The sequence below is a fragment of the Lutra lutra genome, chromosome 2 (genome assembly GCF_902655055.1).
Source record: "Lutra lutra chromosome 2, mLutLut1.2, whole genome shotgun sequence".
Classification (NCBI taxonomy): Eukaryota; Metazoa; Chordata; class Mammalia; order Carnivora; family Mustelidae; genus Lutra; species Lutra lutra.
This window is the reverse complement of record NC_062279.1, coordinates 109,388,156-109,403,518: the sequence shown is the minus strand read 5'-3', so window position 1 is coordinate 109,403,518 and position 15,363 is coordinate 109,388,156. Positions and strand designations below refer to the sequence as shown.

Sequence of the window (15,363 nt, the reverse complement as noted above, 5' to 3'; positions counted from 1 at the left end):
GAGGAAAAAAAAGAAAGCATTTTCAAATGTTTAGTATTTCAGTTAATTAGATTTGGGGCTAGCCTAGACATCTAATTACTACTTGAACACTATTTCTTTTTGAAAGTAGTTTTTGAATTCTAACTCTAGATGCCGGTACCATATCTCCTTCCACTGTAGCCCTAATACTCTTGGAGAACAATTCCATATAAACTCAACACACAAAAGTTCCATGAATATAGGGAATGAATCCCACTGAAATGCTTAAAAAGTAGAGCACTCTAAAGCTCTACTTTTTATAAGTACTTATATGTAGTCCCCACAACAATCCCAGCCATTTTCTTTTACCTCATCACACATGAAAAAATTATTGGAACTGAGCAGGGTTTAAAAAATAAAATTAAATTCTTTTAAAAGTTACATCTTCTTTCCCATTCAGAACATGTCTTTAATTTGTAATCAATAAATATATGATTTTTTTTTTTTAACAAACCATGAATTGAGAACACAGGATACTAATAAAAATGTCCATGGTAGAGTCCTACTATTTTGCTGCATAATAAAAAAAAGCAGGAAGAAGACAGTATGTAAGTAACACAGTAGTGATCACTGCCACAGGCCCTCTAGTTTCCCTGAACTGCAGTGCTTTGTGGGCTCACTAGCAGACAGAGACATTTTCCTTTTCACACTTTCGTGCAGACAAGACAGACATCAGTTTGAATCTCCGCCCTGCTACTTAGTAGTTGTGGGACCAGAGACAAGTGGTACTTAGCTCCTTCAGATCACGATCAACTCTGCAAAATGGAGCCAATTCTCTCTGGTTTACAGGACTGCTGAACAAAATAAACTGCAGTAAGAACATAACCTCGATGTTAATGACTGTTATCTTTTTGATTTTCCAGACACTGTTCTAAGTTCTTCACAAAGAATACTGTCAATCCTCAAAATAACCACACGTGAATGTTACTATTATTATTATTATTCCCATTTTACAGATGAGTAAATTGAGAATCAACGAGTTTAAGAAACTTGTCACAAAGCTAGTAAAGTGTCAAAGTCAAAATTTGAATCTAGAAAAGCTGATACAAAAATCCATGAGCTCTTTAGTGCTGCAACTGGCATACAGTAAGTGCTCAAAAATGTCCAGTATTATCAAAATCTAAATGCCACTCAGTTAAGAACTTAGAAATTATTCTGGTGCATCCACTCTGGAAAACAGTATGGAGGTTTCTCAAAAAGTTAAAAATAGAATTCCCTGTGATCCAGCAATTGCACTACTAGGTATTAACTCAATGTACCCCGACGTTTACAGCAGCATTCTCTGTAACAGCTAAATTATGGAAACAGCCCAAGTGTCTACTGACTGATGAATGGATAAAGAAGAGGTGGGTACACACACACACACACACACACACACACACACACACACACACAGGAATATTACTCAGCCATAAAAAAGAATGAAGTCTTGCCATTTGCAATGACATGGATGGAACTAGAAGGTATTATGCTAAGCGAAATAAGTCAGAGAAGGACAAATACCATATGATTTCACTCATATGTGGAATTTTAAGAAACAAAACAAATGAGCAAAGGGAAAAAGAGAGGGACAAACCAAGAAACAGACTCTTAACCTATTGAGAACAGACTGATGGTCACCAAAGGGGAGGTGGGTGGGAGGAAGGGTGAAAGAAGTGATGGGGATTAGGGGGGCAGTTGTTGTAATAGTCCTGGGCATTGTATGCAAGTGCTGAATCACTATATTATGCACCTGAAACTAATATTACACTGGAGTTTAAATAAAATCTTTAATAAAAAAACTCAGAAATTTTTAATCTGTAATATATTCAAGAAAAAAGTAATTAAACAAGACAAAGATGATAGGAGAAAAACCATAAATGCTTAATTTTTTTGATTTCCCAATATTTTTAGCCTAAGGAAACAGATTTTTCAACAATTGCACCTAATTACAAGCAGAATAAAAATGAGAGTAATTTAGTTAATTATATGGGAATTAAAAAAAAATTACAAAAAGAGGGCAAAAGTTAGGTTGACAAATAACATTATATGAAATAATACACTTTTGAAATGGCAAAATAAGGATCATGAGAGGATCTGAATAATATATACATCAAATAATAATAATACTATAGGGCCTGAGAACAAACGACCCATTAGTGGCAATAACTACACACTACAATCAGATCTTAGTTTCTAAAATGCCCTTCTTCACTAAAGGAAACAGGACACCTTGGAGAAATGGCTCAGTCCACTGTTGCAGCAGTATAAGATGAGCTAGGAATATCTTACTGAGGCCTCGATGTGCTTAAAGATTCATGAGAACATGTTCAAAAGATGGTCTGAAGGATCTGTCATGGCCATATCTCGGACAAGCCACTATGAAAATAACTAATGATTGAAATGGATTTACTGAGTGAATAAAATAAGAATCCATGAGTCAATATGAACCCAAAGAAGTCAACAAGGGAGAAGAAAAAGCTCTCCTTTACATTGAAACCTTGACTCCTAAATATAGAAGGAATGTAGGAATTAGAAAATCATTAATAAATGCTAAAACTGAGTGACAGTTTAATTAAGAACAGGACATTTACACGCTATCAAAAAAATCTCCCCACAAATTACTTATTAATTTCAAGGGGAAAAAGTGGTAACTTTACAGTGGAGAAACTTGGTAGACACTGTTTTAATCAAGCAATCAAAGTTAACATCATCAGTATGGGAACAAATCAACATCATGTGCCTGGGACAGGACACACCAAGAACTTAACATTATTTCAGTGGTAATCCTGCCAAAACCACAATTTGAATCTAATCACAAGGATACATTAGATAAACCCAAACTGAGGTACATTCTAAAAAACAACTTGCCTGTATCCTTCAAAAATGTCGAAGTCAAGAAAAAGAAAGGAAGGTTAAAGGACTGTCTTCTATGGAAGAAGTCTAAATAGAAATGGCAACAAAATTCAATGGATGACCTTGAACTGGATCCTGGGCCATGAAAACAGCTATGAGAGCTTTTATTGAGACAACTGCTGAGATCTGACTATTGATTGCGTAGCAGATATTATTACAACAGTGTTTAATATCCTGAATACTGTAATGCATTTATGTTATGTAAGACATTGTTCTTTAATGAGGAAATACATACTAAGGTACAGAGGAGTAAAGCTACATGATAACTCCAACCTACTTTCAAATGATGTAGGACAAAAATGTATAATAATAAAGCAAGAGGGCAAAATCGTTTATATAGGTGCACATGGGAGTTTCTTTTACTCTTCTTCCAAGTTTTCTGTAAGACTGAAATTATACAAAATTTAAAAATGACAAAAAATCCAAAAAGACAGATGGGTATTTAGATATTTAAAGAAAAAAAATTACCCCCCATCTATAACCCTCTACTTTAGCCCTCCTCAAATTGTGCACAAGGATCTGAATATTTCAAAAATGCATTAAGAAATAAACTTGTGTTTAAACATATAAAAATATTATTTATAAAGCATATTCTTCTATTCACTAATAAAGATGACCAAAGGAGAATCATGGTCATACATACCTTGAAAGGTCAGCACTTATTGGTTGTCTTACACTGTTAGAATTAATGAAGGAAGTGAACTGCTTAATGTTCAGCAGTTTTCTACCCAGCAAAGCTAGAAAAGGATATTAAACAGGCTGCAACACATAATCACATACGCAACTTCTTCACTAGAAAGATGTGAACTACAACTTCAAGAAGCAGGATAATAACTACAAGTTCTTGCTCTTTTAAATATATGATGAGAAGGGCAAAAAAGGACCTAAAAAAAACACTGTCAATTTCTTTTTACTATTTTAAAACCCATATGGTTCATTTCAATTAGATGAAAATGACATGCAAAGCAGAATATAAAACACTATTCCTAAAAGGGTGCTAAAGCAATCATAAAGCCAAAAGCTTCAGTTAGGGCTCATTTTTTGGCATGTGACATGAGAGGAAATGCATTTCTGAAAGAAGAAAGCACTCTATCATCATGAAAGATGCGTTGTTACTTACAAAATGGTAAAAGATGTCCAAAGGAAGAAAAATAAACAAGCAAAATACAATCTTTCTGTAACCCAAGTGATCCAACCTCTCAGGTGCCCCAACCTTTCTGTAACCCAAACCAAGCAAGTTCATGGAGCTAAATCTGCAACACTTTTTTTTTTTTTTTTTTTTTAAGGCTAATAGACTGTGGACATAAAAGGAAAATTTGAGTAGGAAAAGATCGAGAACTGGTGTAAAGCTAAAGCAGACCTGCTTCCTCATCCTCCTCCTCCTCTTCCTCATCATCGGAAGTTGATGACAAGGGAGTTGGTGCGGAGCTAGCTTGATTATTAACATAGTCACCATACTGCATGCCTGTAAAGTGGAAAGCACAAACACAAGAGTCAAACCAACAGGAAAGATGAGAAATAAAATTTTGACATTGCATTAAAAGTGAGAAAGAACTCTGACATTCTAAAGAACATCCCAGCATGCATTTTAATGTTAGCAAATTTATTATCAAAACTGGAACCGTTAGAAAATTTCTGCAAAGCAGTTTAGTAAAAGCAGCTTTTACATGAATTGGTTTAAGTGTGAAAGAAGTACCACGTATTACACTGATAGTATTCAGGAAACTGCAATGATACTTTGAAAATTTTACTGAGCTCTATACATGTTTACCTTCTTTGACCTTGAGGCCCTTGTGGTATACTTCCTTTGGGACTGTGCACTCTTGCTGAGCAGTGATCATTTCTACTGAAATGAATTTATACCGCATTCAACACACATGCAAATACTTGATACCTTCCTTCTGCTAATGCCACTTTGATGGTAACTCAATTCTCATAACGGAAAAAGAATGACAGTTAAAGAAAAGAACTGTACTCAGAATAGTTCTCTGCTCACAGATGCTCAAAAAAAGAGTTTATTAACTGTAGCCCTACAAGTGTGACAATTACAAAACACTGAATTTTCTGAGATGACCAATCATCTCAGCCTATTGCCTACACGTTAGTCTGAAGCAGGTGAATGAGACTGGTCCTCTGGGTAAGACACACTGAGAGGGGGGAGCCTGGGTGGCTCAGAAGGTTAAGCCTTTGCCTTCAGCTCAGATCATGATCTCAGGGTCCTGGGATCGAACCCCACGTTGAGTTCTCTGCTCGGCAGGGAGCCTGCTTCCCCATTTCTATCTGCCTACCTCTCTGCCTATTTGTGATCTCTCTGTCAAATAAATAAAAAATCTTTAAAAAAAAAAAAAAGGACGCACTGAGAGGGAAGACTGTGTGGAAAAGGCACAGTGGTTAACTATGTAACACTTCTTCTCTCCCTCTACAAAAAAAAAAAAAAAAAGTGATTGGGCATTTTTACTGTTTAATAAATCTGGTAAAAATTAGCCTAAAAATTGACATTCACAAAATTTTATGAGGGAAAATAAAATAACCCCAATTAAAAATAAGAATATAAAAAAAGGAATAAATATCCTTGTAAAAAAAACCTTGTAATTCAACTTGAAAAAAAAGATACAAGAAAAAAACACAGAAACACAGTGTGGATATTTAAGGACATTTCACAAAATCAGAAGCACAATAAAGCGCCCTGCCTCACCAAAATCACATGGTAGTCCTCTGATGCTTTCTTTTTTTCTTTCAGATGACCTTTTAAAATTAGCATGTCAATAATCATAATTCATGTCTATCATAGGAAAAAAGCAATTAAAGAGAAAAATCTAAGCTCAGAAGAGCGCAAAGGTTAAACTGTTGATGAGTGAAGCTTTGATCTTCCCACTAGGACCAAATAAGTCGCTGAAAAATCTGCTGGCTTTGCTGAGACATCTTTTAAAGTTAGATAAAATAGGGGTGCCCGGGTGGCTCAGCTGGTTAAGCATCTGACTTCAGCTCAGCTCATTATCTAGGGGTCCTAGGATCAAGCCCCCTGGTGGCTCTGTGCTCAGCAGGGAGCCTGCCTCTCCCTCTCCCTCTGACCTTCCCAGCACCCCCATGCTCGTGCTCGCGCTCTCTCTCTCATAAATAAGTAAAATCTTTCAAAAATATATATAGATAAAATAGTAATTATTACAAACTCATCTGAGAAAGTAAAAATCAATGCAAACTAAAATAAATTCAGGCAATACAAGAAATCAATTTGATACTTTGAAAAACCACATTCAGAGTGGCATATTCCTCTAATAAAAGCCTATTTAAAATGAAAATTTGGCTAATATTAGACCTTGCATTAAATATACTAAAAAGTTTGCAATTAAACACAAGTTAACAGTAAAAAGATTTTATTTATTTTTAAAGATTTTATTTATTCATTTATTTATTTGACAGAGAGAGACACAGTGAGAGAGGGAACACAAGCAGGGGAAGTGGGACAGGGAGTAGCAGGCTCCCTCCAAAGTAGGGAGCCCAATGCAGGACTCGATCCCAGGACCCTGGGATCATGACCTGAGCCGAAGGCAGACACTTAACAACTGAGCCACCCAAGGGACCCCTGTAAAAAGATTTTAGAGAAAACAAATTCTTCAATTTAAGAACCTCTTTAAAAATGAAGTACTTTCTCAAAATGCAATTAGCATTGCACTTTAAAAAGTACAAGTGTGTATATACAGTAAGAAGAAATGAGAAAGAAGAAACTCCACTTACTGTGCTAAGAGAGGCCACTAAGCAGGAAAAAATCAGAAGAGAATCCACTCTTTTCATGACTGAATCGATATTCAGGCTGTTGATTCTGACACTAACCAAAGGAGCCAAAGTACAGCACAAACCTATATGTATGATAAAACATCTTCCTCTTTTTCTCCACATTTACTAAATTAAAAAGATTCACTTATTAGAAAAATATCCAACGCTTAATTGGAAACAAATGAGATGGCTATACAATGATTTAAAAAAACCTAAAGAGCAATTACTTAATGTACTGGAAGAAACCTATGAATAAGACAGAATAATGTTATTATATCATTTTATATTATACAATGGAAGTCAACATACTGTATTAACAGACCATCACACAACATACTCAAATTTTTACTTTCCTGAAAAAAGATGCAATCCTTTTTAAGACGTGCTAATGATAAAAGCGTCAAGACTTAAGCCTTCCCCAACTATGACTCTTACTATGCTCAGAATTTAGCCTTCTTTTGCTTGTCCAAGTAAACTTTGTCTAAAGCTGGAGGATATTAAATGGCACAAGAGTATGACATTTTTATTTGTGACTCCAGAATAACAACCAATCCTTATTTAAATGCCCCGCTTTAGGCTGGGTACAGTACATACAAACGGCAACAAATGGGGAGTTACAACCAAAAAGGAGTTGACAGCCAAGTCATGTACTGTAGGGTATGTGAATGGTTATGCAAACTTCCTGACTGCCTTTCCTGAGACCTTCTTTGAGAGCCAGAACCTATGGATGAGATACTCAGATTGCATATATGAGGTGGCAGAATACAGCACCCTCTAGAGCTTAGTCTAAAAGCCACTGCAGAAATGCACACGGAGTACCTCCCACTCTACCCACCACCACCACCTCTACCACCACCACCAAAGAGCATGGGAATGCTGTATCCTAACTTACTCTGCTTTACCCAGAGTTCTCATGGTTTGAATCTAGTAAATCAGGAAGTAATCTATCTTCATAGATAGAACCTAACACGATGAAGAGCTTTATTATCAACTGAGCCCCAGTATTTTAAAAAGGACATTCAGTTTAAACTACCTCTCATATTAAAGTACCTTCGGGCAAAACTCTCCAAGAGATCATACTCTTGGAGTTGCTTAATACAGGGCATCTTTACTGTTCCCTGGATACATACTGCGAATAAATAAAACTAGTCTGAAGAGAAGAAATCCCTTGTGGAAGTTAGCTTTTTTAAATTCAAGAGTTCAGACTTTTGAGTGCTATCTTGCCTAAGCTGGTCTTCAAACCAGGTACACATACAACTATGTGACTTTCTTACTCTTTGCAAAATAATGGTTTTAAGGGAATCAACTTCCATAGTACTCGCGTTCTGAAACTTACCAGCTAAGAAAGTGCCTATGTTAACAACAGCCATTCGCTCACTTTACAAAGGAAACACATACTCTTAATTTATCCTAAATCTTCCCATAAATCATGGCCCTGAGATATAAAAATACCTCTGGCCCTGAAAGGAAAGCTTCCTTCTTCCTTAAATGATTAATCAAGACACCCTATATCTATAGACTTTCTGTTACCCTGCCATTCATGTTTCAGTTAAGACAAAATATGTTAGAAATAGGGCTGGTGCTCACTGCAATATTCTTAACTTAGAAATACTGAAAAGTAGACTGGTGGGAGTAATGATGACTTTATTTAATAATTCTGTATACATGTAGCTCAAAACTACTACTGTCAAAGAACACACTGCTTTTGAAAGAGTCCCATGAGAACAAAGCAAAAACAGTAAGGAAGACCGAAAAGACAAGCTGCAGGACACTGTGAATAAAGATGGGGACTCTGGATTCGATTCTAGGTTCTATTACTTACCAGCTATGTTCCCGTGGGCAAGTTACTGACCTCTCTAGTTTTCAATTACATCATCTGTAAAAAGGGGTAATAACTACCTCAAATGGTTGTTGTGAGGATTAAATGAATTAGTATATTTCAAAGCTTAAAATGTTGCCTGAAATACACTAATTACTATATAATTATTAGCTATTATTATTATTGAACTTTAAAAATGTTTCTTTGTGTATATTTAATTAAAAACATTTATACTTAATCCTACAAGGGATAGGGCAAGTCATTAAAAAAAACCCTCCACCAATCTTAGTAGTATTCTTAGCAATGTAAATTCTTTTAAAAACAAGTAGGATGTTTTCTAGGATTGGCCAATTTTTTCAAGATACACTGGATAAAACTCGTAGATAAAAACTGTACAGGGGCGCCTGGGTGGCTCAGTGGGTTAAGCCGCTGCCTTCGGCTCGGGTCATGATCTCAGGGTCCTGGGATCGAGTCCCACATCGGGCTCTCTGCTCAGCAAGAAGCCTGCTTCCCTCTCTCTCTCTCTCTCTCTCTGCCTTCCTCTCCATCTACTTGTGATCTCTCTCTGTCAAATAAATAAATAAAATCTTAAAAAAAAAACAAAAAACAAAAAACTGTACATAATTTCTTTCAGAGTCAATCTGAGATGTTCAATAAAGTATTCTACAACCTATTTTATCAAAATACTTACAATGATTATAATCATTTCTCACCTTTTATTTTATACAATATTTAATTCTCTCTGCCTCCTTTTAACAAAAAAAAATATTTACTAATGGGAACCTACTATCACTTAATGGTATGTATTTTTCTTTTTTTCAATTAATTATATGGAAACATTTTATCATGATGTCTGATGAAATCAACAGTTATTTCTGATTTTTATACTTGATTCCTATTTAAACATTTTAAAAAGTCAAATATCAGAGTTTGATACACACAATGCATATATTTACCATAGGAATATAATGCTTTTCAAGCTAATCCTCACTTCATAAATAGTGTAATATCGGGTACATGTTGCACTGCTTTATTTCAAATTTGGTAATGAAAAACAGCATACTGACTCATTGTCTAGTTTTTATAACTTATTATAAAAAAGGATAAATTTTTTTAATTTTATTTATTTCTTTGACAGAGATCACAAGTAGGCAGAGAGGCAGGCAGAGAGAGGAGGAAGCAGGCTCTCTGCTCAGCAATCGAGTCCCAATGCAGGACTCGATCCCAGGACCCTGAGATCATGACCTGAGCTGAAGGCAGAGGCATTAACCCACTGAGCCACCCAGGCGCCCAAAAAAGGATAAATTAATCACATTAGATCTTTGCTGTTTAAATTTGACTGCTTTTAGTAATTTGGCTTAAAAGATATATGCTATAATTTATTTCTCAATGGAGCTTATGATACTCCTTTGAAACACCAGGAATACATTTCTTTAGATTAAAAAAAATGAAATTAGATTTTCTGACAAAGAATAAAATTTGTCCCACTGGTTTGAAAATGAAGACTGCCTTTGCCAATAAGGTTATATGCGATACCACACATAAAACAAATGACCTCTATCACAGCTTCAAGTCTTTGATAAAAATACACTTAAAGGATATGATATTGTACTGGCAACGGTACAATGAAATTCACAATATTCTGAATATTGCTGATTCAGTTAAACAAGTTTTAGGTTTGGATGCAGAAGATCTATACTGATCTTGGCACCCCACTTAGGGAGTTTGTTTTTGGGTAAGACACCTAACCTCTCTAAACTTCAATTTCTTCTTCTATAAAAGGAAGATGAAATATGCTATGCTTGCTTCACCTGATGATCAAGTGAGAAAATCAAAGTTAAAGACACTTTATAAAAAGTAAACTGTTGGGGCGCCTGGGTGGCTCAGTGGGTTAAGCCGCTGCCTTCGGCTCAGGTAATGATCCCAGGTCCTGGGTTCGAGCCCCACATCGGGCTTTCTGCTCAGCAGGGAGCCTGCTTCCTCCTCTCTCTCTGCCTGCCTCTCTGCTTACTTGTGATTTCTCTCTGTCAAATAAATAAATAAAATCTTTAAAAAAAAAAAAAAAGTAAACTGCTACATGACAGTAATGATGCTACCATCTATCTACAACCTGGAAAATAAAATGGAACAAACGACAATAAAAATTTCTGATAATGTAACTCAAAAGGTTAAACATATTAAAAAACTCCAAAGAACAATACTGCTTTAATAAAAGCCTTTCATTACCATTCCTAGCTACTTCACTTGAACAAAGTTTATAACAATTATATGTGAAAATAAAAACTATGAATGAAATTTATCTGAAGTATATCTTATTCTAGCACTCAATCATATACAACTCAGGTACACAAACCTATGGTCAGGGTGGGGGAGAGCCATTCATCTCATCGAAAGATATACTTCCAGTAAAAATGTACTTCCCACTAAAAAATACGCAAACTCATAATGTTTATATGTTGTTTTGACCAACTATATGCTAACAATAATTGTACTGACAGTTTAATCCAGAAGAAAAAATGTTAATGCTTAGATCTTATGGTCATAGACAATAAAGCAAAATGCAAAATTTCAATTTATATAATATTACTATGGCAGAGAAGTATGATAGAATGATAAAAGAGTTTCTAGCTTAAGAGTATATTATATTATTATATTCAGGGAAAACAGTATGACATTAAGGAGAAAAATTTTAAAGAAAGGCTCTATTTGGGCCTTTTTTAAAAGGATGATGGCAGGTTCATTCTAGTGGATACAAAGAATAATACATCTTTATTTTAAAAATCAATATACGCATTATGTTGAAAAATTACATGCCTTCAACTATTTAGACTTCTGGTGAAAAATTTTAGATGTCAATCTAAAAAATGTTTAAGTGGTTACAGAGTTTACCCAAAAAGTTTTTAGGAGATATGCAAGCAAAACTTTGCAGCCTCCTGCCTTAAAACCAGTATAAGAATGCTGGGTCCTTCTGAGAATAACTAGGCAAGGATGTCTTTGAAGCCGGGAGAAAAACAGTAATCTCTGTGAAGCATTAATATTTTAGTAGGGATATCAGAACCACAGCATAGCTTATGCAGCCCACACACCACCCAACTACAATAGGCACCATTCACACAAACCGCAACTTACACAACACATATATAGTAGCCCCACCGCACACTGTATGTTGTACATCCAGATCTACCCAAAGATAAAAAGGCCACTAAGCTAAACCAATCCCTTACTTAAGAAAAAGGAATAATAAAAGCTACAGTTCAAATGTTTCTAGTATTCTCTTTACTGTTACTTATTCAAGGAGCGTCTCTTAGGTACATCAAAAGTTTGTTAGCAATAAGAAAACAATTCAGGCTCACTTTATAGAAAAATAAACAGGTTTGAATTAAAAATCTTTCACTCTTCTACTTAGGCAGAGTAATTTAAAATCTTGGGGAAATCACCTAATCTTTGTGAATCTCACTTTTCTCATCCGTAAAACAGGGATAATATTATAGGATTGCAATGGGAGTTAAATGAGATAATAAATATAAAGTTTCTGGCACATTGTAAATGCTCCATAAATGGTAGCTCCTCTTCCCAAATCTATCCTATTAAATCTATATTAGAGTAAGAAAAGAAAGGAAACATAATTATGATTATTTTGTGGAAATGTGGTTTGTAAAACCATGTAAAATGACACTTCAAGTACAATGGTAAGATGCTACTTAAAGTAAAATGGTAAAAAAAGAAAATATAATAGGAAAAAAGATATTAGGAGGAGGAATGTGAAGGGTCAAAATGAGCATAATATTTAAGAAATGGAAGGTAGTCATCAATGTAGAGGAAAGATACCATTCATTTGTTAGGGGTTCAACCTATGCTCATGTTTTTTTCTACTCATGATAAGCAAAACTTTCTTACCAGTCCCTCATTTTAAAGGCAAATGCTTATAAAAAAAACTAGATTTTATTCCTAATATACCCACTGGCTTGTTGGGAATCAATGGACACTCCAGGGTGCTGCAGTTGGTTTTCCTATAAAGCCAAATAAGAAAATTTATAATGTATAATCTGATCAAATGATAGGAAGTATTCTTGACCACATACTCAACAGATAGCAAGTAGTGAGATCAACCTGAAATGCTTTTTCTGAGTTTCAGAAACATGAGAGAGAGAAAGAGAATTCTTTAAATTCAAGGTGAGAAGCTGCCATAACACAGTAAGTACAGTCCCTAAGATATCACTAATGGTTGCTATGGAAATACAAACTTCCTAGTAATAGTTCAGTTTTCTCTCACGAAATAAAAAATACAGTATTTCAACTGGAAACATCAACAGATTTGGAATTTTAGACAGAAAAAAACCCAAAATAAAAGGCAAAGTAGGGAAAGAGAGTAAAAAATAACACATTTTAGTTACCTGTCACTTATTTAACACATGGAGAATATTAAACAAGCAAATGAATATACACTGTATTGTTTGTCCATGCTGCAAAGGTATGGCTTACAGTTTTGTTTTCATCCTTCTTATTCCCAAAACTGGGTCAAAAGTTACTTTCATTAATAATAAGTAGAAAAATCATCAAATAGGATATGGAGATTCATTAAATAAAAAAATCTTGGATGCTTTATCCTAAAAGAAAACTATAATAACCTTTAAAGAACAGGAAACAAATGTTCCACAATTGAGGGATGGACTGGTAAATTGTAATACACTGAAATGATGAAGTATTAGCCATGAAAATGACTACAACGACTATGTGTGGATATATGAAGAACTGTGTGTAATTTAACAAATGTAAACACAATACACAAAATGGTATGTAATATATGACTGCGACTATGTAAATAATCATAAACAGACTGGAAGTTAATATATAAAAAGGGAATAGTGTTTGAATTGAGATTATAAATTACATTTCGTCTTATTTTCTATAAATGATGGTTACACAGTTTGACTTTTTAAAAATCACCTCTTTGAGGGGTACCTGGGTGGGTCAGTCAGAAAAGCATGTGACTCTTGATCTGGGGGTCATGACTTCAGGCCCCACATTGGATATAGAGATTATAAATAAATAACTTTAAAAATTTTTTAAAAATAATAAAATCAGGTTTTTGAATCAGTATGTGTGTATATGTGTGTGTGTGTGTGTGTGTGTGTGTGTGCTCTCTCCACATATACGTAATGCATTTTTTAAATACCTTTCTGTTGTAGCAGCTCCGATGGCTGTGTAACTGAGGCTACAGGCTCAACTGTGCGATTTGCAGCTGGAGGTGTTCGTGTTGATGAGGCTCCTGATAAAACAGTGGATACAACTGGGCTGGACTTGAGAGGCTGAACATTTTGCATAACAGGACAAGATAAAGAATCTGTAACTGGAGACAAAAAAGTATTTCACCCACAGCAATCAACTTGAAAATATTAAGATACCAACAAAATATGGTTTATTTGAAGTTCCTGTAGAAACCTTGGTAGGATCACATTTATCTAGTATTATATAGAGAGAATAAGATAAGAATGTCCAAAGAAATGATTTCCAGAAAAACTGAAAACTTAAATACCAAATGTTTTAATAATCTTTAACAGCAACTTTCCTAAAACATGTCATAAGCCTCCTTACCTTTTTAAACAAAATGAACCCCAAACAATTTTTCTTTATAATTTTAATGGTCACTACTATTAATTCATTATTGTACAACATAATGGTATCTAAGATAAGGTGAATAGAGGCTATTTGCTTCTGCAGTAATGCAGTCCACGAATTCCACAAATGTTTCTAGTATCGGCTCAGATCCCCTTTTGTATTATAAACTGTCACATCTTATTTACTGCTACTAATCAGAGACTGTATTTCAAACGTAATCAAGTAAGGACTCAATGGTAACTCTAGGTTGGACGTCTGGAATAAACAAAGTACAGGTGATTCACAGTGGGCCTCTGTGATAGCTCAAACTGCCCGATCTAGATGATAATCTTCAGTCGACCAAGAGCTCATTGAAAAACCCAAGGCAACAGCCTAAGTGTCCACTGATGGGTGAGTGGATAAAAAACACACACACGAATATTATTTAACCACAAAAAAGGAAATCCTGCCACTTGTGACAAAATGGATGGACCTTGAGGATATTGTGCTAAGTAAATAAGTTTGAGAAAGACAAATAGTACATGATCTCACTTATATGTAGAAAATGTTGGAATTCATAGGAACAGAGTGGAATGTGGAACGGTAGCTTCCAGGGCCTGGCATGGGGGTGGACTGGAGGGGGAAGGAAAATAGGGAGATGTTGGTTAAAGGGTATAAACTGTAATTATTTTATTGACGTATACCCACTGGCATACAATATTATATTAGTTTTGGTTGTACAACATAGTAACTTGACAATTACATAATGCTCACCACAATAAGCATACTTACCATCTGTTACCATAAATTTTTAGGTTTTTTTAAAAGACTTTATTTATTTGAGAGAGAGAAAGAGTGAGTGAGAGAGAGGAGCGTGGGCCAGGGGCGGCGGGGTGTGGGACAGAGGGAGAAGCAGACTTTCTGAGCAGGGAGTGTAAGATGTGGGGCTTGATCCTGGAACTCCAGGATCATGATCTAAGCCGAAGGCATTCGCTTAACCCACTGAGCCACTGAGGCAGCCCCATAGATATTTAGTTGAGTAAGTTCTGGGGATCTAATGTACAGCATGGTGACTACTGTTAACAATACTGTTTTATAAACTTGGAAGTTGCTAAGACAGTAAGTCTTAAATGTTCTCTACATACAGAGAAAAGGTAATTCTGTGAGATGATGGATATATTAACTAACCCTACCGTGGTAATCATTTTCTAATACATATGTGCGTCATATATCAATCATCACTTTATACCTCTTAAACT

General features: G+C 35.1%; 1 protein-coding gene across 6 annotated transcripts in view; it reads right to left on the bottom strand.

The window, feature by feature from the left end:
* SEC24B (SEC24 homolog B, COPII coat complex component) overlaps positions 1 to 15,363 on the bottom strand; it is a 90,361-nt gene that overhangs the window by 41,103 nt on the left and 33,895 nt on the right. For 4 of the 6 annotated variants that reach the window (XR_007125195.1, XM_047718189.1, XM_047718190.1 and 1 more), the window contains exons 3-4: positions 13,683 to 13,856; positions 4,274 to 4,378 (exon numbers count right to left, since the gene is read on the bottom strand). Coding sequence is in view for 5 of the 6 variants with exons in the window: in XM_047718189.1 (XP_047574145.1) it covers positions 4,274 to 4,378; positions 13,683 to 13,856 (279 nt within the window). In the remaining variant the exon portion in view is untranslated. The remainder of the gene's footprint in view (positions 1 to 4,273; positions 4,379 to 13,682; positions 13,857 to 15,363) is intronic. The other 2 variants (XM_047718192.1, XM_047718193.1) reach the window with 1 other exon arrangement.